This window comes from Schistocerca gregaria, chromosome 7, assembly GCF_023897955.1.
Source record: "Schistocerca gregaria isolate iqSchGreg1 chromosome 7, iqSchGreg1.2, whole genome shotgun sequence".
Taxonomy (NCBI): Eukaryota; Metazoa; Arthropoda; class Insecta; order Orthoptera; family Acrididae; genus Schistocerca; species Schistocerca gregaria.
This window is the reverse complement of record NC_064926.1, coordinates 214021451-214046696: the sequence shown is the minus strand read 5'-3', so window position 1 is coordinate 214046696 and position 25246 is coordinate 214021451. Positions and strand designations below refer to the sequence as shown.

The window sequence follows — 25246 nt, the reverse complement described above, 5'->3', positions numbered from 1 at the left end:
AACACTGGCACTTTTCAAGTTGCTAAGCGGATCAAATCTGGCATATACCTACTACTGATGTCGGTTACTTTCTGTGTCACATTGTTCAGTGTCCATGGTCAGCAGCTGAAAGCGCTGATTCCTTGACAAAATAGTTGTTTTGGCTGATCGCAATGCATTACAGGCACCACAGAATTACTTGTGTGCTGCCAGAATCAGTGAGCAGCGACTGTCTCACTTACCGTGATCCGCATGCAGCTCTTACGCTGCACGAACTCCTGGCGCAGACCTTCAGAGAGCGCCTTGACAGCATGCTTGGTGGATGTGTAGAAAGCCTCCTCTGACGTGGCTGGCGGCCAGTGACCCACCATGCTGCATCAACAAGGTTATTCTGTCCTTCAGACTGTATTACAGGTTGTAAGAAATGTTAAACACAGAAAAAAGTATGAAAGTGGTGTGAAATTGATAAGCCATTCAAAGAATTATTTATTTTTGAATGTCCTATTCTTTTACCTGAAAAGAATGGGGCATTCGAAACCTCTATCACATACAACCAAACATACATAACAAGGTGATAATAATAATAATAAAACTGGAACTCCGCCATTGCTGGTCGCAAGCTCGACGCCTCATCTCGCAAGTGATGAGGAAGGAGGAGTGGGAGGAGTATCAACCTCGTTAAAAAACCAGGGTCCAGCAGTCTCTGGATGGTAGTGCCCTGTTATAGGGCCTCCTGCCAAGGTTAGGGTGAAGACCTCAACAGCATCTACGATGGAGAAGATGTACTTCAAATCAACGTAGTTGGAGGAAGAGGCAGCCCAGTACTCGGGACTAGTGTAGTACATCAAATCCAAGTAGTAGTAGCCACTGGCGACTGGTCGGCGTCCATTTAGTGAGTGTGGCTGCAATACTTGGTTCAGAAACTGACAATCCACGATTCTAACAAATCCAGTGGGTGACTCCACGACACCAATGCTTCCAAGCAATCTTGGCTCCTGTAAGTAATAACAGCAACCCCAGATGATAACGAATCCACTTGTCGACAGGAGGCGACCAGGCACTCAGATTCTGGGGGCACGGACTTCCACGGCCACAGAGAAAGTCGGAATTCTCTGGCAAAGGTACCAACCTACATTGGCACCTTCAACATCAACACTCTTATACAACCTGGAAAGCTACACAACATAGTGACAGAACTCGATAGGCAGAAGATATTGACCCTCGCACTGCAAGAGACACCACAGACTACGGCAAGTACCGCATCTCTAAGAGCAAAACTGATAGGCTAGTTGCCAAAGTGGCTCCACTGTTAGGGATGGCCTTCATGGTCCATAATACCATACTCGAATCCATCAGAGTAGTCACACCAGTAAACAACCGACTGATGACCATGCGCATTCAGAGTGCCAACAAAAAATATGCACTGATCAATGCACACGCCCCTACTAACCAGAGCAACAACAGGGACCCACAGCCCGCTAATAAATTCTGGTCAACACTTGAGAATGTATTATCCAAAATCCCCAAGGATGACATCAAACTTCTTACAGGCGATTTCATTACACAGACTGGCAGAGAAAAAAATGCACAGGAAAACTCTTGGAAATTATCCCGCACATAAATTCACCAACAAAAATGGCACGCGGCTCATAGAACTTTGCCAGCACCACAACTTCAAGTTTATGTCGACATCCCTCAGAAAATACCCCAGAAAACAGAAAACCTGGCGTTCACCAGTCCAGCAGTTAGGCGAGTTCCTAATTGACCATGTGGCAATCTCGTACCCAGTACAGAAAGAGATCCATGACGTGCAGGTATGCAGGGAGCCAACATTGATTCTGATTACTACCTAACACGTATCAAAGTCAAGTTCACTCCAAAGAGAATTATCTGTAAGAAAACTCCCCTACTCAAATTTGACGCTAAAAAGATCGCTGACTCTGGGGTGAAAGAGAACTGGGAAAATAAACATACAAGTGAATGGTAAAATTTCTGTCAAGAAATCACAGAAAAAGCAGAAGCCCCCATTCCTCTGAATAAGAACAACAAGCACTCCTGTTGGGACACTGATTGTGAGAATGCATTCGTCGCTAGGAAATTGGCATACCTGAAATACAGCAGTAACAAATCCCCAGAAAATTTACAGTTGTTCAACGGAACACGAAAGACAACAGCAAAAATCATTAGACAATCCAAGAGGAAATACCTGAAGGAATAGCTGGACTCTATAGAGGACAACTTCCGCAACTACAACGCAAGGGACTTCCACAGGACGTTTGCACGGCACATCCGAGGATACACACCACCGAAGCTCTGCTTTAGAAATAGTGATTGAAAATTGGCACTGATGGAAAATGAGAACTACAAGGTGCTGGTACAGTACTTCTCAAAAATCCTCAATTGCCCAGAACCCACAGTGAGATTTCCAGATGAAGAACCTACAGAAAGACACACAGACGCACTACCCCTGACACAAGAGGAAGTCCACAGGCGCCACTCTCTGCACAAAAAGAGTGACTCCAAATATGTGAACAATTACAGGTGCATCTCACTAATGCAAGTCACACACAAGGTATTCTCAGCGTGCCTACTCCACAGGACACGGAACCAACTGGAACATAAGATCGGCGAGTACAGTACCAGGCGGGCTTCCACCTGATCGCTCCTGTAAATAACAAATGTTCAGTCTGAAGACTACCCTGAAAGTCAAAGCCTTCAGGAAAAGTCCAGTTATATGCACCTTCGTTGACTTCAAGAAGGCATATGTCTCCATCGACCGCCAGTCATTGTTCAATATTCTACATGAACAAGGTTTGGACGCAAGACACTGACTGATGAGACGGACACTGATGGACACGACATCTGAGGTGAGCTTCAAAGGGAAATCTCCGAACCCTTTGAGATCAAGACAGGCGTTCGTCAAGGTGATGAACTCTCACCATTCCTCTTCAACATAGTGCTGGATAAGATCATCAAGAAATGGGAAAAAGAGCTGCAAATACAAGGCCACTGGAAGCCAGAGCGACTTGGACGACCCATTGACAAGATGGAGGTCGGCTGTCTAGCCTTCGCAGACGATCTGGCACTACTCACAGATAACGAAACCGCAGCAATCAGATAGAAGTTCTCAAAGAGTGCGCAGAAAAAGTAAGACTACAGATCACCCCTCAGAAAACGAAGCTCTTTTACACGAAATTAAACACACTAAATTTGAACACAAAGTATGGCAAGATCAACAGGGTCACACACTTTAAGTACCTTCGTGAAGTGCTCGAACCGACAGGAAAGGAGAAAATTGCCCAGAATACTAGGTTATTGAAAATGAAGAATGAAGAGAACCTTATAGAAAACACAGGGTATTGTACCAAAATTCGTCACAACAACACTGCAATCAAAGATGATTTGCTATACGCTAGTGAGACACTGATGTTACACACAAAAACCGACCTTGAGAACATTCTCACACAGGAAAGAAAAATCATTACGAAAATTATTGTACCAAAACTCACGGACGAAGGATATAGGCTTTACTACAGGGACACCAAAGATAGGTTTCCCAACATCACAGCGGACATTATAAGCAGACGACTAAAATTTTATGGATACATCAGCGAACTCCCGCAGAGCAGACTCACCAACAGAATCCTGAGGTACATCTAGGGACTCAAGACCATTACACTCTGGATGACACAAATCAAAACTGATCTGGAAAGAGCTCAGATAGATTCAGTGGACATCATTGACAAAGTTGTATATAGACACAAGGTGTACAAGTGGGAAGTGATGTCAGAGAAAACAGCACCTAAGGCCAAAGGCCAAAGCAGACTGAAGAAAGGAAGACAGCCTTTAGTGAACAAATGGAGTACTGGAGGAACAAGTAGTCTTGAATGTTTTGAGTGGTCTGATAAAAGGCCTGTAACGTGTGTAAATATAATATAATAATAATAATAATAAAACTTGTGGATTTTGGACAGCGCTACAACATGTGGTCACCGTGATGAGTAATTACCATAAGTATATACTGAAAATGCAAGGTATCGATGATACTGCCAGGAAGTTCGGGGCTCAGATGGAGATGAGATTGCTCCACACATCTTTATGTAATACCCTGTCAACTACGAAATATTTGTCAAGTCATGATGCAGTGGCCAAATGAATACACCAAAATTTGTGACAGTGTTACCAATTAATGAAAGACTTTCCCCCACAGTTGGTTGTCCGTAAAAATTTGTTAAAGAAGAAAGTTGTTGAAGAAGGGGCAAGATTTTAAAACTGCAGTTACTGATGACTGATTCAGTGAGCTTGATGACACGTCATGACCTAGGAACTAAATATTACAGCCAATACACAAAACTCACAGTACCACAAATGACTGATCGCTGTCCACTCAAATTTAATTTTTTTTTCTTTTTTCGTTGGATTACTTTGATGGCTCATAGGTGAGTCAGTTTCATTAAGGTATACAAAGTACGTCTTTCGATGTTGGTAATATGATTATGGACGCAGCCTTTTTCAAGTTAATAACCAAAAATTACATCTGTTTGGGATTAAATCAAGCATATTCAAGTAGTTACGAAATGTAACTAGAAAATGTTCAAAAAAGATATTTTGATCCATATACCAATAAAGTTACGATGTGATTGAAAATTAGAAACCTAAACTGAGTGAAAAAGGGCCTGAAGAATCCATATTGGACATCAACAAATGTAAAAACACTATTAGCAATATTCCTATTACTCAACTCTGATGCCATCTCTTTGCTTAGAGAGCTTCACACCTGATAATGTTAGTGAATTTCGTGCCATATTTTCATGGTTTCTATTTTTTAATGTCTGTTGGGATAATTAAGCTTTATAAAATGTGTTTTGGAAGCTATTTTTTTTGAGTTGTTTGTGTAAATTGGATGTCAGGCCAATATTCGACCACATGAACGTGAAGAATGTCGAGAAATTTCCTTTAAATTGTCCAGTAGAACCGACTCTTAACAGCTTAAAACTAAATTAAAACCGTTTTAGTCTCCTCAGCATAAGACCTTACTATGTAGCCGTTTCAACTGGACTGCTGAATCTGTAGCTTTATGACTTCATATTGAGCTGTGCTGCATACTGTAAAGATCGAGTTGCTGCCAACTTTCGGATAGGACATTTCTTGACCGTGAAATTTCATGCTTTGTTTCCTCTCTTTCGTAATGCAGAAAATGCGACTTGCATCTGTTTTTAGAAAATCAATATAAACGAGCAGACTGACAGTACCAAGCCCATTTTATTTCAGGATCTACAATTGCACCTATGTATGAAGTTGGAGGAAGTCTCAGCTGGCCATTACGAGTATTATCTGTCCCCAGGCAAAAGATAAGTTACTATTGTGACTAAGCTGATCAGCAAGGGGAAGGGGTGTCGTTATGGCATTTGGGTAGTGATGTCATTCAGTCAATTCTAGTATGAGGAAGTATTGCTGGTGAGGTAGGACACTGGCGTATTAACACCTGGCACCATAGTCTGCATTGGGTGTTGGAACAGTTCTTTTCTGCAGCTTGATAAACACTGTACGAGAAAGCAATAGAGGAAACACTGGGGACTTTTCCAATGTTTGCAAAGGTTCACTTTCTCCTTGGATTGTTCTCCTCCCTCCACCTCCCACCTCCTCCCCTTGGTGATGCCTATGCCTCTATGTTGCACATACGATTCTCTCAGTATTGTAGAAAAAGGAAAATTAACCATTTAATAACAATTGATAAAATACTCTCTTGTAAAGGGTACAACAGCGAATAACAAAGCTGACCCAGTCATTCCCATCATAAATATCGCAGTACCCAACATTCCTAATATACTAACCATCTTTAATGAGAAGACGGCCAAATACATGGATATAGCGGATCAAATAAAGCCCATGTGGAAACAGAAGTCAGCAAGCATTGTCTCTGTGGTAATATCGAGCAATGGTACGTACAGTCCCAGAACGAAATGGAGGACCTAAACTGCTTCCTATGCTCTGTCTGCGACTGCAGAAAGCAGTTGCACTGAAAAACTGCAGAATAGCTTGTAAGGTTCTAGGATAAGATACTCAACATTATCATTAACTAAATCGTTATCATCATGTAAAAGTGAGTGAGACATTAAATAACAGTAACAGGTGTAGTAATGAAGGTATGGTGTTTCAGCAATGTTTCCTTATTATTTTCCTGCCGAACACAGCAATGACATACTATCAGAAATCCATGGGAGGATACTGAAGGAACGAAGACTGGAGAATATGTTGACTGGTCTGTGGAGAAATGAGAAATAGTATGGTAATGTTAGCAGATGAGATGGAAGAAAGACAACAGAAACAGGTAGAGAAGGAAGCACAGAATGCACTGACAATGTGAAATAATTACTGGTTTATTGTTCAGCAAAACAAATACAGCTGATATGAGCAAAGAGCGAAGCTACAGTGTTGATATTAGAAAAAATATACATTTTCTTTTAGGAAATGTGGTTTTGAATTGGACTCAGATTATTCGATAATTTGTTTCAGGGTCGTATGGAGATGGAGAAATATTAGGTGCTATACTTGCGTAGAGCTAATGTGCTGGACATTCTAGAATTTTTAATGCAATTGTAGAATGAGGGTAGGTATTTTAAATGAGAGGGGAGCTTGTACAGACACAATGACTCACAAACCAATCAAGAAATCTTGTTGCCTATCCAATCACATCCACAGTAACATGGCCTCGGTAGAACTGAGACAACTACATGGTCAAATGTTACAAACATGTCTTGTAAAAGCGTTTGTGGCTTCCCTGAGTCATGTGAAGTTTTTTCGATTTCTGCCAAGTTAAGTGTCTTCACAGAAGTTAAGAATTTGCATGACAAAATAATGGACTAGTTTGTTCTTCCCAGCTTACATGCTCGCCCAACATTATATGAAGATCTTTTAGGTCTCTGTTTTTTGATAGTGCAACTGGATACCAGCAAGGACTTCATGTGGAACTGTTTCACAAAAATGCTCATTGAACAATTTCTGTGTGATATGATGATGTCCTGTGAGTTCTTAGGGATCAGTTGATGATTCATATTTTTTGCCCATCATGATATTAAATAAAGGCCATTATTTACACCTGATATGGTACAACCAATATTGTTATTGCTGGTGCTTTGATGAATTTGGATATTGTCAGAAAATAAGTGACAGTTACAAGAATGTAATATAGATAAAATATCAGTGATACACAATGCAGTAACTTAATCAACAGAGTAAACACTGAATGATGGCTGGCTACTCAAAGCATTTTTTTCAGTGGTGACTTCTGCAGCTCACAGGTAATTGGTTGATATCTGTTTTTAAGGTAGCTGTCAGTAAGCGTGCTGGATTTGTCCTGGAGCAGAGAAAAAATTTACCCCTTTTCATTCTGAAGAAAGGAATGTTTCATTACTGTCCTGTTCCTCTCCGTAACCCTCACTCATTCCCCAAGGTCAGCAGGGAATCCAAGATGGAGGATCCAATCTAGGCTGTTGACCTAAGAATAAAATCCAAGACGGTCGATCAAGGATGGCAGACCTAATCCAATTTTTCTAAGCTTAATTTCAAAGACGACATACTCTATGATGTCACAGTCAAAGACGACGAATGCTAGATATCGGACCTATCCCACCTGTCCATCTCAAGGTCAAACCCGACTAGTTATAAGGGATTTCCCCTTCCCCCGCCCCTACTGTTCTATTTCTGGGACAGATAATAGAGTTCCCCAACTCCTATGTCGTCATACCTTAACTGTCCTATTTAAAAAGTCAGGTATTCCAAAAATTGGGGGATATTGACGGTGTGTCCATAGGTTGCCAAAGCAAGTAACCCAAAAATGCATGAAACGTGTAAAGAAATCTGTCGATTCAAGTGACATATTTTACTTGATCCCAACAGATTACTTAGGTTCACCATGCTGGAGGTTCAAATGGCTCTCAGCACTATGGGACTTAACTTCTCAGGTCATCAGTCCCCTAAATCTTAGAAATACTTAAACCTAACTAACCTAAGGACATAACACACATCCATGCCCGAGGCAAGATTCGAACCTGCGACCGTAGCGGTCGCGCGGTTCCAGACTGTAGCGCCTAGAACCGCTTGGCCACTCCGGCCGGCCCATGCTGGAGGGTTTATGTGGCTAACTAGTGATGAGATAGGTAGACAGTTTTGATATGGTATATGTTTTGGCGACAGCCCTAGCATGTCCTAGTAGTATGCATTATGTGCTTGGTGATCTACTGTTATGCCCAGAGCACCAAACTGCGCGAAATGGTTCCGACCCCAATCTGCTGATGACGCTGGTGGATGAGAAAAGGTATATACTTTGTTATAGAAACTTCAGGCAGTGTTTAAGTTTGGTGATGCAACTGTTTCAACTCACCTGCGTTATTAAATTACATCAGTCATGCTAGCTGAAGAAGTATATTGACATTAACACAGAAAAAGTTGATAGTATGTGATGGGTGATTTTGAGAAAGACTCTTATAAATTAATGAACTGTGAGATTTTCGGCAAAACCATGGGAAACATTAGGGTCCATAGGGTTGCTCATTCGGTCGGCAGAATGAGTGTTAGGGACTGAGAAAATTTATTGCAAAGCCAAATTATAAGCAGCCTACTATTTTCAATGATCTGAGGCTCTATAGATGGTGACAGTTTCAATACAGTTCATGAAACTTGTTTATGTTGGAATATAGGGGTTAGTAAAAAACACAGAAACACCAAAAACACAACACATTACCACACCTAATATGGTGTAGGAAAACCGTTGGAAGGATAAATACATTAACTGTATGGTTTTCAAGCGAATCTTACACAATCACACCTTCCTCCTGAAAAATAGTGGCAAATTCAGGTAACAACGATGGATGTGTATAGCAGTCATGCACCATTCTCTGCAAACTAGACCGTAATGGCTCAATAACACTGACGTCTAGTGTATTTGGTGGCTAGGGGAGAAGCGACAGTTCATCCTTGTGCAGACAAAACCATTCCCAGACGATATGATGTGCGCTCTGTGAAGAGTGGCCCTGTCGTCTTGGCACAATGCATCACCTTTGGGGAACAAAAATTATACTATGAGATGAACCTGATCAGACAAAATGGTTACATAATCCTTGGCAGTAATGCAAGATTGCAGTGTATCCTTGAGGCCCATCGAATATTACAAGACTGCCCAAATCATCATCTAAACACCACCATGTTTCACTCTTGGGATATAAATTCAGCCAGAAGATGTAAATAGTGTGCAACAAGATTCACCTGGCCAAATGATTTTCTTCCATTCCTACATAGATAGTCCAGGTTTCATGGCTTCAGCACCACGTTTTTCTGTAATTCGCATTTGGGTCACTGATGTGTGGTTTTGGAATTCCAGCTCACCCAGAAATTCCCATTTTATGGAACTCCTTTCATGTTGTTTAAGGTGCTGATGGATTTGTAAGTGCAACATTCAACTCCGCACTGAATTTTGCAGCTGCCATTCTTTTCTTATTTGTTACAGTCCTCTTCGTCTGTTACAGTCATTCAACACACGCTGTCGTCCGCGTTGTGACTTAGCGGATAATGTTTTTCAGCATTCCCTACATGCAGTATCTACCTTGATTGGGGAAGCATCAACCCTATTAGGACCAACAATTTTTCCGTGTTCGAAGTCATTTATTGTCGATATAACAAACATACAGAACACTGTTCTGACCATGAATGACGCTTGCAATGTATTGAGGACATTGCACTGCTATCGTTCGTGGTCTAATACAACGCTGCAACTTGAAGGTTTGGCTAGCATTTGCATTTACGTTCGAGAACACATTTCTCGATGCTTTCCATTTTTTTGTCCAACCTTATGCGTATACTGGACCTATCGAAACTCCACATGTGCCGTTTTCATTACTAGTTCACACAAACCTATTAAAGACCCGAAGTTGCTTTAGATGGATACGAACAGCTTCATTAATTGGGTGAAGAACTTTGATCCAGATGAAATGCTAAAGCGTCACCCAAAAGCATGTGACAAATCTAGAAACGTAGCCAATATGCCTTTTGGCATAAACCAGAAAAGAATAAGATTATCAACTTAATGACGAAGGAGGCGAATGGGTCACAGACTGTGGAGTTTTTAGCTCTCAGATCTGAAATGTGTGCATGCCATACTGAACTGGTTGTCCCCTCTTCACCTCCAAAGACAGGCTAAGCGTGTACTGCATGTGGCTATAAGACCACTTATGGTTAGCGACTACCTGCTTTGCCTGTGTAGTTGTGTAGATCATGCTCCCACTTCGGTGCTTCAGTTTTCAGTTCGACCAAGAGCAGCTGAAGATTAGCCTGTTGGATGATGACATATTGTGTGTCAATTGTGAGGACGAGATTACGACCCTACAGCCCTTGCACTACTGACTTAAGTAATAGAGAGTAGATGCGTATGCTGTAAGTAAAATACATGTGTGTACATATTTTATATCTGCACAAATATGTGTGTGACTTGTACGTGTTATAAATCTTTGTCTGCGTGTGAATTGTTTACACAATACTGTTGTATTTACTTAGTTTTATTGTTCTCCAATTGCTAGTCATTCAAATCAATTTACTTTCGTAGTTCATGTACATTTTTTCCCATGTAAAGTGTAGCAAGTGTAATATGAAAAAAATTGTGAAACAGAAATTCTAACGAAGTGCAACATGAGCTCTAAAGAAGTGCAACAACTTTAAAGTTTGTAAATAATGCCCAACACATATGTAACAAAAGTGCAGTAACAACTGTTAAAGAAGTGTAACAACTACTATAAAAAAGAGCAACAACAATTGTAAAAAGAGTAACAACAATGGTAAAAACGTCCAGTGACATTTATTGAGACTTTCACGATAAACCAGTGCAAAAATATTTTTATTGTGTATATAAAGAAGCCCTTGTAATACGCCACCTGGTCAATAACCTGAATAATTTGTTAACATACGAGTATATCCTTTTTCTTAATTTACGAACTATACCCCAGCACCCATGGTCTCGGAGTAGCGTCTTTGGCTAATAATCAAAACGTCCTCCATCCCGGAACTGAGCTCCGCGACTGCTTATATTCTGAATAAAAAATAATCAGCAATGGCGGGCCAAGATTTCCGTTGTAATATGTCAGCCTCATTCTGCCAACGGCCTTGTCAAAGTTGGCAGAGGAACGGACAGACGTTTAGGGCACTCTCTTGCCCTTGTCGAAGGAAACCGTCCCTCAAAAAGGCGGTAGAATCGGCAATGATCTATGGCATGTGGATGCAGAAGGCAATGGAAATCGCTGCATTAAAGACACGCAATGTGCATTCACAAGACTTGCGGCGTGCAAATGAAAATTATAGTGATGATCTTGCCATTTACAACAGATTCCGGATTAGTCCGCCTTTCTGATCTGTAGTAGGTGATTGTCACGGGGAAAGTGACCACGAGAAAAAGATCGAACAACCTATCAACGAATAACGTTCTACGGCTCCGGACGCGGATGTCAGAATTTATGACCACATGAGTATAGGGTAGTATGAGTAGCAGAAGAAAATGCTGTGATAGGAGTCAGGTTCATTATGAATAGGAAGGTAGGACAGCGAGTCAGTTGCTGCGACAGTTCAGTGATAGGGTTGTTCTCATCAGAATCCACAGCAAATCAACATCGACACAATAGGTCGGTTATATGCCGACATCGTAAGCAGGAAATGAAGAGGCAGAGGCAGTATATGAAGATATTGAACGGGTAATTCAGTACATAAAGGGAGACGAAAATATAATAGCCCTGGGGAATGGAATGTGGTTGTAAAGGAAGGAGTAGAAGAAAGAGTTATGGGAAAATATGGGCTTTGTAGTAGGAATTAGACAGGAGAAAGATCGACTGAGCTCAGCAATAAATATCAGATGGTAATAGCGAATACTCTGTTAAAGAAATACAGGAGAAGGTGGTATATTTGGGAAAGGACGAGATATACAGGGAGATTTCAGTTATATTACATCATGGCCAGTGATTCCAAAATCTGATATTGGATTGTAACGCGTACCTAGCGACAGATATAGACTCAGATAACACTTTAGTTATGATAAAGAGAAAGCTGAAGTTTAAGAGACTAGTTAGCAAGAACCAATGCACAAAGAAGCGGAATACCGACATATTAAGGAACGAAGAAATACGCTTGAAATTCTGTAAGGTTATACATATTGATATGAATACCTCAGTAGGTAGGTCACTCGAAGAGGAATCGACATGTCCAAAAAGGGCAATGACAAAAGCAGGAATCAAGAACATATGTACAACTTAGGCAACTGCGAAGAAACCATTGTTAACAGAAGAATTAATTCAGTTGATCGGCGAAAGAAGGAAGTACAAACATGTTCATGGAATTTTGGGCATACAGAGGTACAAGTCATATAGCAATGAAAAGAACGTGCAAGGATGCTAAGGTAAAATGGCTCTATGAAAAATGTGAGGAAATGGAAATAGAAATGATTTTCCGAAGGACTGACTTAGCATATAGGAAAGTCAAAACAGCCGTCGGTGAAATTAAAAACAAGAGCGGTAACGTTAAGAGTGCAACGAGAATTCCACTGTTAAATGCAGAGCAGAGAGAAGATAGGTGGAAAGAGTACACTGTAGGCCTCTATGAAGAGAGGACCAGTCTGATAACGTGATAGGAGAAGAAAAAGAAGCCAGCAGGAAAGAGTTAGAGGATCAACGATTAGAATCAGAATTTAAATGAAGAATTGAAAAGAAAGAAGATGATATGTTACATGACGATCAGTTCGGCTTTAGGAAACGTAAAGGCACCAGAGAAGGAGTTCTCACTTTTCGGGTGGTAATGGAAGCAGGACTAAAGAAAAATCAAGACACGCTTGGAAAAAGCGTTCGACAATGTTAAATGGTGCAAAATGTTCGGAATCCTGAGAAAAATTGGGGTAAAATATAGGGACAGACTGGTAATGTACAAAATAGCAAGAACTAATAGGGAAAAATAAGAATGGAAGACCAAGAACGAAGTGCATGGATTAAAAAGGCTTTAACACAGTGATATAGTCTTTCGCCCATAGTATTCAATCTGTACATCGAGGAAGCAATGCGGCAACAAAATAAAGATTCAAATGTGATTTAAAATTCAGGGTAAAAGGATATAAATGATACGATTGGCTGATGGCATTGCTGTCCTCAGTGAAAGTGAAAAAGACTTACAGAATTTATTGGTTGCAATGAACAATCTAGTGAGTACAGAAGATGGATTGACGGTAAATCGAAGACAGAGAAATAATTCAGAAGTAACAGAAGTGAGAACAGTGGGAAATTGATATCAAAATTGAGGATCACGGAATAGAAGAAATCAGGTGACTATACTATCTAGGCAGCAAAACAACCCATGATGGACGGAGCAAGGTGAACATAAAAAACAGACTAGCACTGGAAAAAGGGCATTCCTCGCCAAGAGAAGTCTGGTTCTATCAAACATAAGCTAAATATGAGAAAAACATTTCTGAGAATGTATATCTAGCGCACAGAATTTTATGGAAGTGAAACATGGAGCGTGTTGAAAATTATTTGAACTGATAAAGTAAGGAATGAGGTGGTTCTGCGCAGAATCGGAGAGGAAAGGAATATGTGGAAAACAATGATAAGGAGAAGGGACGGTATGATAAGACTTCTGTTAAGACATCAGGGAATGACTTCCATGGTACTGGAGGGAGCAGTAGAGAACAGAAACGGTAGAGGGAGATAGAGTTTAGAATAAATCCAGCAAATATTTAATGACGTAGGTTGCAAGTGTTACTCTGAGATAAAAAAAAAGGTTGCTACAGAAGAGGAATTCGTAAGGGCCTTGTGAAAACAATCAGAAGACGTACGATTTTAAAAAAGTCCATGCTGAAGCTCTATTCACACTAACCTATAAACCGACGTATTATTATTACTGGTTCAAACTGACCAACAGTATGTTGGTGGGGAAGGGAAGGGGTTGTGACGAAACAGAGTCCCCTCGAATGTTAATTTAACTAGAAATGAGCGTGTTCATCCATTAAAAATGGTGGAAGTCTGGTACGTCGCCCCTGATTTCTGCGTAAGTTTTAAAGCAACTGAAACCAAAAGTATTTAACTTTCCTCAGGATTAATTGTGCAGTACGTCCACACAAGCAAGTGAGGTTCATATGATAAGTTTCACACACCTACCAAAATCAAAGTTCTCTCTGTACCAAAGAAGCTTACTAAGCACACTGGCCTTACAGGGTTGACTGCTGCATGGTAACGTGATGGCGGATAATGTGTAATTATTCGAGAATTGACACAACAACAAAGTAACATGCTAATAAAAAATAATATCATCAAACAAAACAAACAAATAAGCATAAGCAGTTAGACTCAGAGGAAATTGAAGACTGAATAAATTTAGTTTCATTGATTAAAACAGTAGTTATTTGCAATAATGGGGACTGTATCAGACGAAAGGAAAGCTATGGTTGCAAAAGAATGACATCTGTAATACCAGTTGATTTACTGAACGGAACTGATTTTAATCTTTAATTTTGAAAACTACTGAAACTGGCAACAATCAGAGCAAAATGCCTCGGACCTTTGGAGGTGACAGAGTCTCACCTCTAACTGACAAACCAGGAACTCCTAAGATACGACTTGGCAAACAAATGGTAATGAGATGGGGAGCTATTAATATCAATGGGGGCTACTCTGGGAAGAAGGTAGAGCTCGCAGAGGCTGCAAGTAAGATGGGGCTGGACGTTTTAGCTGTTAGTGACATTCGGGTAAGGGGTGAGAAAGAAGAGGAAGTGGGAGAATACAAGGTCTACCTGTCAGGAGTCAAAGCAGGATTAGCACAATGGGGTGTAGGGCTTTACATCAGGAAAGAAATGGAACCCAGTGTAGTTGCAGTAAGGTATGTAAATGAACGACTGATGTGGATAGATTTGACAGTGTCTAGCAAGAAAATTAGGACTGTGTCAGTATATTCGCATTGTGAAGGGACAAATTAAGATAAGATGGATAATTTTTATGAGGCACTCAGTGATGTAGTTGTTAGAGTAAAGGACAAGGACAGTGTTCTGCTCATGGGTGATTTTAATGCCAGGATTGGAAATCGAACAGAAGGGTATGAAAAGGTTATGGGTAAATTTGGAGAGGATATGGAGGCCAACAGGAACGGGAAACAACTCTTGGATTTCTGTGCCTGTATGGGCTTAGTAATCACAAACTCCTTCTTTAAACATAAGAACATTCACCGGTATACTTGGGAAGGCAGGGGAACCAGATCTGTCATTGACTATATAATAACAGATCAGGAATTCAGGAAGGCTATGAGGGACACACGTGTATTCAGGGGATTCTTTGATGACACTGATCATTATTTAATCTGCAGTGAAATTGGGATTTTGAGGCCGAAAGTGCAGGAGGTCAGGTCCATATGTAGGAGGATAAGAGTGGAGAAACTTCAGGATAAGGAAATCAGGCACAAGTACATAACAGCGATCTCAGAAAGGTACCAGTTAATTGAATGTAGTCAATTACAGTCATTGGGAAAGGAATGGACAAGGTACAGGGACGCAGTACTAGAATTGGCTAAAGAATGTGTTGGAACAGTAGTGTGTAAAAGTAGGATGAAGCGAACAGCTTGGTGGAATGACACAGTCAAGGCAGCCTGTAAAAGGAAAAAGAAGGCGTATCAAAAATGGCTACATACTAGAACTCAGGTAGACAGAGAAAGTTATGTTGAAGAAAGAAATAAAGCCAAACAGATAATTGCAGCATCCAAGAAGAAATCTTAGGAAGACTTTGGAAACAGATTGGAGACTATGGGCCAAGCTGCTGGAAAACCATTCTGGAGTGTAATTAGCAGTCTTCGAAAGGGAGGTAAGAAGGAAATGACAAGTATTTTGGACAGGTCAGGAAAACTGCTGGTGAATCCTGTGGATGCCTTGGGCAGATGGAGAGAATATTTTGAAGAGTTGCTCAATGTAGGTGAAAATACGATCAGCAATGTTTCAGATTTCAATGTAGAATGGGATAGGACTGATGACGGAAATAGGATCACATTTGAGGAAGTGGAGAAAATGGTCAATAGATTGCAGTTCCATAAAGCAGCTGGGGTGGATGAAATTAAGTCGGAACTCATCAAATACAGTGGAACGTCAGGTCTTAAATGGATACACAGGATAATCGAAATGGCCTGCGAGTCGGGACAGGTTCCATCAGACTGGACAAAAGCAATAATCACACCAGTCTTTAAACATGGAAACAGAAAAGATTGTAACAACTACAGAGGTATCTCTTTAATCAGTGTTGTGGGTAAAATCTTCTCAGGTACTGTTGAAAGGAAAGTGCGAGTATTAGTTGAGGACCAATTGGATGAATATCAGTGTGGGTTTAGGTCTCTTAGAGGTTGTCAGGACCAGATCTTTAGCTTACGGCAAATAATGGAGAAGTGTTATGCGTGGAAAAGGGAACTGTATCTATGCCTTATAGATCTCGAAAAGGCATATGACCGGATTCCTAGGAGGAAGTTATTGTCTGTTCTACGAGATTATGGAATAGGAGACAAACTTTTTCAAGCAATTAAAGGTCTTTACATGGATAGTCAGGCAGCAGTTAAGAGTTGACGGTAAATTCATGGTTCAGAGTAGTTTCAGGGGTAAGACAAGACTGCAACCTGTCTCCACTGTTGTTCATATTATTTATGGATCATATGTTGAAGACAATAGACTGGCTGGGTGAGATCAAGATATGTGAACACAAAATAAGCCGTCTTGCATATGCGGATGACTTAGTTGTGATGGCAGATTCGATTGAAAGTTTGCAAAGTAATATTTCAGAGCTAGATCAGAAATGTAAGGACTATGGTATGAAGATTAGCATCTCCAAAACGAAAGTAATGTAAGTGGGAAAGAAATATAAACGGATTGAGTGCCAAATAGGAGGAACAAAGTTAGAACAGGTGGACAGTTTCAAGTACTTAGGATGCATATTCTCACAGGATGGCAACATAGTGAAAGAACTGGAAGCGAGGTGTAGCAAAGCTAATGCAGTGAGCGCTCAGCTACCATCTACTCTTTTCTGCAAGAAAGAAGTCAGTACCAAAACTAAGTTATCTGCGCACCGTTCAATCTTTCGACCAACTTTGTTGGTAGCTGGGTAGATTCAGGTTACCTTATCAACAAGGTTGAGGTTACGGATATGAAAGTAGCTAGGATGATTGCAGGTACTAGTAGATGGGAACAATGGCAGGAGGGTGTCCACAATGAGGAAATCAAAGAAAAACTGGGAATGAACTCTACAGATGTAGCAGTCAGGATGAACAGGTTGATTTCACAGTGCACGTACAGCGTGACGCATCTTAACGGTCTGCACGTGCAGTGCATGTTCTTAAGCTTGATGTACTGAACAGCTGTTCCGACTAGCAAGTAACGCGACACCGTAGGCAATTTCTTTGTCCGTGATACACATTAAAACCACAAAACGTAACACTGTTCAAACAGTTACTTTACATCAGACACCGACACGTGGCACGACAATCGCCTTCTTCATTCACGCTCCCAACTCTTTCTTGATGCTTTCTCCATCGACCTACTGATATGCTTCTACGCTAGGGTGTCCATTTCATTTTCATTGAAAAAGGGGACTTTTAAAATAGATTAGAGAAAAATCTGGGACAATGAAGAAAAAAAACGGGACATAAATATTGTATTGACTAAATTTAATACACATACAAGTTTACCTTTACAACGTGCACGCAGATGATCCCAAATCACTTTTTACAATTATTCTGCCACTCTATCACCGTACTTTTCACTTTTATGTACTTTATCAAGAAGTGCATTTTCGTTTAAAATTCTGTCATAAAAGTCAGTACACGATACACCATTAAAGCGTTTTTTGACAATGAGCAAGGCCCTCACTGTTTCAACTTTCATTCTGTTTTTTTCATCTGACCACAAAGCCCTCACTATCGAAAACACACGTTCCACAGCAGCATTTGACCCAGGAATTGCGACACAAAACTCCACCAAACGAATCACGTTTCTCATGTTAATGTTTTTACTTTTGAAATAAGCAAATATTTTACACCACGTTGCACTAATACTTTATTTGTCTCCTTCTTCACTTTTTATGAATTTCTGTGCACATGAAAATTCATCGAACAGTTCGTCTTCATCAACAGGAAAATTTGGTTCAATACTTTTATCAAAAACACAACAGTCCTGAACATCTTTCCATTGTAGCTGCCCCTTTTCAGTATTAACCCAGTCAAATGCTTTAAAAGGTGTGAGAAATGGTAAACACCATTCTGTAATATATTCAATGCAAGAGTCATAGAAGATGTCAGCATAAATATGAAATTGTTCTACTGTAATTTCACCCTCGTCTTCCAGCTTTCTTAGAGTCTCATGTACGAAGGATGTGAGTAATCTTTCAGATTTTCTACATTGTAATTTACCCAATAATTTGTTTATTTCTTGATAAACTTCCACTATTGTGATTTCTTGTTTCTCAATACATTTAATTGTTGTGGAGAAAGGTTTTAGCTGGCTAACAAGAAAATGTAGAAGAACAATAGACACAGGGTTATCAAAGAATCGTTTAAGGATAAAAGGACACTTATCAAGAGAAATGAAATATGATTTCAAAGCAGGAAATATCTCTACAATTCTTTCCAATACTGGAAAGCCACCTTGTCTTGCAGTGCCCAAGTACAGTTATGTATTCAGTTTCAGTAAACTTACAGAATGACTCCATAGATTCAACTCTTACTGTATCTATGTGGAAATGCTTGTAGATTTTGTTTACAATTAATTGGCAGTCGATGGGTAGGCAATCTGAGCCAGTCTGTAAGGAATTGTGCACCACATGTGCTGGACAGCCAACACCTACTGTATTATTCACTGTGTTCTGTTGCAGTTTATAAAACAAATTGTTTTTTCCTTTCCTCTGCTTACTACCAAAATTGGTGTTAGAGTTGTCTGGGGAAACTGCAATCACCTTTCCCTCAAGATCATATTACTTTAAAACCTCTAGCACATAATTCTGAAGTAAATGTGAAGTTTCTCCATCTAAATTAACCAATTCGAGCACTTTCACCGTGATGCCATTTTCAGGGTGAAAATACCTGATAAGGACAGGAACCAACTCCAAATCCAGATGATTCGATGTATCAATCATTACAGAAATGAATCGAGTACTTTTCAGTTCATTTAAAACCTGCTGAGTTGCATACGGTGCAATAACATGTGAAATGATTGCATTACATTTTGTGTGTCCACATGTGAAGTTAGGATCGAAAAGTTTTTTAACAACTGCTGTAGTACAGTCCATTGTCTTCAAAGCTATGGTTATGCATTACATTGTGCTATGCAAACGTAGTTTCTTGTGCTGCCACTGCCTCTCCGTTTCTGTTACTGATTTTAAGCTTACATAGTAGTCACTCACGCATTTATTTGCTCTTTTTGCTTGATCACTCATGTGATGTTTCTTCGTCTTAATGTGATTCTCAATGTCAGATCTTCCACCATGACCAATAGCAAATTTTTATCTGCACAACGTACATTCTACAGTTTCTTCACTACCAGTGATGAAAGGAAACTTGCTTTTAATATTGCTGTTAAAATTACACTTTCCTTTTGGCAGAATGAAATAGTGATTGCACAGTGCAAAACATTAACAGTGTGGTGACGAAAGCCAGAGAGCAAGTATCAGTGGTGTAGAGTATCTCTGGACCGAAAGGATGGATTCAGTGGACCGATTTAGAAGAGAAGAATCTTCTTTGTTATTCGTAACCTATAGTGCGTTTAAAATTACTTGCGATTTTTCACAGTTCGGTGCATGTTTGGGGTAAGCTGAAAGTCATCACACGCTTCCTAGCGTAAATAACAGCGCAGTTAATAGCAAGTCAAACAACCAGTAGCGTAAAATACTCTAGCCAAGCGGAATAATAAAAAACGGGACATTTGAGGGTCCCCAAAAAAACTTTCGGGACAGTGGGACATTTTGGTATAAAACGGGACTGTCCCGGGAAAAACGGGACGAATGGACACCCTATTCTACACTGCTAAAACCACGTCCCTTCACATTACACTTTCAAATTTCCAAATACATCGATTTACAGTATCGTACAAAATTAACATCGTCGCATTCCTCCGTTCATGGAGGGGGAGGAGTTTAAACAACACATTAATAAATGAGAAAACATACAGCATCCGAACAGAAGAAAAGGAAGTCCATTCATAATCATTTGCATGACGCACACAGAAATGTAATTGTACAAAGAAATAAATTTGCATAACGTAACCTGAAATAATAATCTTTCAGTGTGTATCGAAAATAAAGCAGAAGTAACGAAAAAAATGTAAAGGAAAAACGGGAAAAATCTCTATGGTCATGTAATGTTATCTTCGCAGGGTGAGCAAGTTCAGTCAGTAAAGCAGGGGAGTGGCATGTTGTGAGTGCTGCTTTAGGAAACAGTGAAGTTTGAGAAATACTATTTAGAGAGATGTACGTTAATGCACTGTTGAGTTACATCGTTTCACATGATATGGCTTAATATAGTGAATACGCAAACCGTATCAAGTATGGATGTCTATCACTGTCTGAAAACTTAGTCCAATTGATTACGTGATTTTCCCCAATTTTTGAATTTTCCCCCTTTTTTACAGAGGTTCGTTGGCATATGATGTCACAGCGGTTAGGAAACTCCTTAGTCTGCCTCGGGAAATAGATAGGGTATGAGAAACCTTTAAAAACAGTCTGGATGACCTTCAGATGGACAAATGGACTCGATCCGTCGTCTTGGATCTGCCACGTTGGATTGTACCGCGATAGATGCCGCCATCTTGGATTCTAGTCTTGGGGCAACTGGGTAAAGTCTGCCATTTGGATTTTATAGTTAGGAGAATTGAGCACAGTCCTCCAGTTTGAATTGCCCAGTGACCTTCGAGATACTGCACGGTTTCGGGAATTGAGTTTTTCACTTTCATAAGAAATAATATTGTGCGTGTTTGAGAAAGGGTGTTAAGTCAAAAAATTACTTGCTGTGCCAACTGTATTTAAAAAGTTGAAGGGAATGGTAAACCGAATAATAAAATGAAATAATACAATAAGTAGTTAATGTTTTACGTTATATCTTGCAGTGTATTTAAGTTGTAGTTTCGTCCTTTATTTATTTACTTTATCAAGTGCAAAAATGGCTGCTGCAGAAGACAGTTTGGACGTAACGTACTTTACACATCAAACACATTATCGAAGCCAACAATTCTACAAGTTTCACAAGCTGCGACATTGTCGCGAAAAAAACAGTGACCAGTATACAGAACAAATTTCCTTTGCTTTACGTCTATGGTCACAAACGTTTCGTCAACAGATTACCGGTTTCGGTCTATAATGGCCGTCTTCAGATCTGTTTTATAAAAACAATGTCCTAATGTACTGCAGCCGTAGTGGCATCGTGAAATGTTAAATGCAAAATCAGCACCATTGTCGTCAAATGTATATTAATAACAGCATATACGCGAGTCAACTTCCAGTTGTTTTGAACATTAGTGCTGCTGACAACATGTCTCGTGCACATGCTAGTTATTTATATACATTTGACGATACTGGTGCTCATTTTGCAATAAACATTTCACGATGCCACTACGGCTGCAGCATATGCACGAGTCAACTTCCAGTTGTTTTGAACATTAGTGCTGCTGACAACATGACTCGTGCATATGCTAGTTATTTATATACATTTGACGATACTGGTGCTGATTTTGCATTTAACATTTCACGATGCCACTACGACTGCAGTACATTAGGACATTGTTTATATAAAAAAGATCTGAAGATGGTCATTATAGACCGAAACCGGTAATCTGTTGGCGAAAAGTTTGTGACCATAGATGTAAAGTAAATGAAATTTAGTTCCACAATTCTTTCTGAAATCGAGCAGGCAAATGATACGTAAAGTATAAAAAATGAAGTGCAATAACATAAGTGCCGTTGGTGACAAACATTTTCAGAAGCGAGAGAATGGACTATTTCAAGCTGGTTGATATATATATATATATATATATATATATATATTGTTGTGGTCTTCAGTCCTGAGACTGGTTTGATGCAGCTCTCCATGCTACTCTATCCTACGCAAGCTTCTTCATCTCCCAGTACCTATTGCAACCTACATCCTTCTGAATCTGCTTGGTGTATTCATCTCTTGGTCTCCCTCTACGCTTTTTTCCCTCCACGCTGCCCTCCAATACTAAATTGGTGATCCCTTGATGCCTCAGAACATGTCCTACCAACCGATCCCTCCTTCCAGTCAAGTTGTGCCACAAACTTCTCTTCTCCCCAGTCTTATTCAATACCTCCTCATTAGTTATGTGATCTACCCATCTAATCTTCAGCATTCTTCTGTAGAACCACATTTCGAAAGCTTCTATTCTCTTCTTGTCTAAACTATTTATCGTCCATGTTTCACTTCCATACATGGCTACACTCCATACAAATACTTTCAGAAACGACTTCCTGACACTTAAATCTATACTCAATGTTAACAAATTTCTTTTCTTCAGAAACGCTTTCCTTCCCCATTGCCAGTCTACATTTTATATCCTCTCTACTTCGATCCTCATCGGTTATTTTGCTCCCCGAATAGCAAAACTCCTTTACTTATTTAAGTGTCTTATTTCCTAATCTAATACCCTCAACATCACCCGAATTAAGTCGACTACATTCCATTATCCTCGTTTTGCTTTTGTTGATGTTAATCTTATATCCTCCCTTCAAGACACTATCCATTGCGTTAACTGCTCTTTCAAGTCCTTTGCTGTCTCTCTGACAGAATTACAATGACATCGGCGAACCTTAAAGTTTTTAATTCTTCTCCATGGATTTTAATACCTACTACGAATTTTTCTTTTGTTTCCTTCGCTGTTCGCTCAATATACAGATTGAATAACATCGGGGAGAGGCTACAACGCTGTCTCACTCCCTTCCCAACCACTGCTTCCCTTCCATGCCCCTCAACTCTTATAACTGCCATTTGGTTTCTGTACAAATTGTAAATAGCCTTTCGCTCCCTGTATTTTACCCCTGCATCCTTCAGAATTTGAAAGAGAGTATTCCAGTCAACATTGTCAAAAGCTTTCTCTAAGTCTACAAATGCTAGAAACGTAGGTTTGCCTTTTCTTAATCTTTCTTCTAAGATAAGTCGTAACGTCAGTATTGCCTCACGTGTTACAACATTTCTACGGAATCCAAATTGATCCTCACCGAGGTCCGCATCTACCAGTTTTTCCATTCGTCTGTAAAGAATTCGGGTTAGTATTTGGCTGCTGTGACTTATTAAACTGATAGTTCGGTAATTTTCACATCTGTCAACACCTGCTTTCTTTGGGATTGGAATTATTATATTCTTCTAGAAGTCTGAGGGTATTTCGCCTGTCTCATACATCTTGCTCACCAGATGGTAGAGTTTTGTCAGGACCGGCTCTCCCAAGGCCGTCAGTAGTTCTAATGGAATGTTGTCTACTCCGGGCGCCTTGTTTCGACTCAGGTCTTTCAGTGCTCTGTCAAACTCTTCACGCAGTATCGTATCTCCCATTTCATCTTCATCTACATCCTCTTCCATTTCCATAATATTGTCCTCAAGTACATCGCCCTTGTATAGACCCTCTATATGCTCCCTCCACCTTTCTGCTTTCCATTCTTTGCTTAGAACTGGGTTTCAATCTGAGCTCTTGATATTCATACAAGTGGTTCTCTTTTCTCCAAAGGTCTCTTTAATTTTCCTGCAGGCAGTATCTATCTTACCCTTAGTGAGATAAGCCTCTACATCCTTCCATTCGTCCTCTAGCCATCCCTGTATATATATATATATATATATATATATATATATATATATATATATATATATATATATATGTGTGTGTGTGTGTGTGTGTGTGTGTTCCATAGTGAGCCCTACATTGCCTGGAAGTTTGAAAATACAAATTTAGCTGAAGAATTTCAAGTAGGAATATGGTGAAAAATTAATGCCACCTAATTTCTTGTTTGGTACCGATTCGATAATACGTATTAAAAAAAAAATTCCTCGACCGATAATCTGAAATACAGTTAAGGTAAGAAAAATATTTTTTGAAGAATAAAAAACGCACTTTTGGATGAAGTAGTGAGAGAAAAAACTTTTCCTAGCACTTTCAGTTTTGAAGAAATTTTATTTGCCATGTCGGCACCACTAAAAAATCTAAAAAAAGGAAGCTATCAGCTGTTAGCGAAATTCTTTCTAACATCGATTCGCTTCCCCGGTTGTGTACGTTAAGTGGCCCCAGTTTATCTCTGTATCCGGGAGCGAACGACAAACTTTGCGAATTTGGTTTTTCATGTCATCACTCGTTGTAGAACACTGTTGATACAGAACGTAAAATTGCGTTCCAAAAATAAATAACGAAGTGGATTTACATCCAGCCATCGTTGAGGTCAATCCCATGGTTCTCCTCTGCAAGCTCATCGACCAAGGAAACATCAAACTCAAGATACAGCTTGTAGTGCTTCAATAATGAAAATTAATATTACGACGACGTCAAACCTTATTTTCATGATTTAAATAAGTATTTATGATATTAAAAATGTAATTATAATTTTATTATTTTCATTTTTGTGCTCAGTGTATCAAAGACTTTCTAGTGCACGGAATAAATTAGCGTTTTTTGTACTACGAAACTATATATGATTGTTAATGGTTAAGCATGTAATAATTAGATGTAAGACATTTTGTTGAGTCTGAATTTTGTTCTCGTACTGGTCGGTAGAGAAGGTAAAGTTCCTTAATCGATGTGAAGGTATAAAGGCTGTAAAAAGGAGAGAGAGAGAAGGTAAATAAAAGTTATTCAAAACAAATATCTCTAAAGTGTAACGTCTTGTGATTTACTATAGCTAAAAGTTGCAAGGTCTAATCTAAGCCTGTCCTGATAACATTTATCTTATCATATATTTTCTACGTTTGATCACGGTTGTGATTCGCATGTTTCTTTTTTGTACGCGACGTGTTATGAATATTTTCATTATACTCGCAAAAGTGCACTCAGATTTAATCGAACCTGCGTCTTTCGGAAACGATAACTTTTAATCAGTACAATTACGCGAATACCGTCTACATCGCAACCGTGATCGCAAAAGTGTTTCCTGGACCAAATAATTCTTATAAAATGTGTATTCTTTTAACCGAGCAGCATTGCACTATCGCTGACTCGCAACAATCGAAAGAGTAAAAACAGTGCTTAAAT

The 25246-nt window shown here is 39.6% G+C and overlaps 1 protein-coding gene across 1 annotated transcript in view; it reads right to left on the bottom strand.

Moving 5' to 3' along the window:
* Positions 1-25246, bottom strand: part of LOC126281641 (dehydrogenase/reductase SDR family member 11-like) — a 147722-nt gene that overhangs the window by 44554 nt on the left and 77922 nt on the right. Inside the window, exon 5 of the mRNA XM_049980772.1 lies at positions 222-351. Coding sequence (XP_049836729.1) covers positions 222-351 — 130 coding nt within the window. The remainder of the gene's footprint in view (positions 1-221; positions 352-25246) is intronic.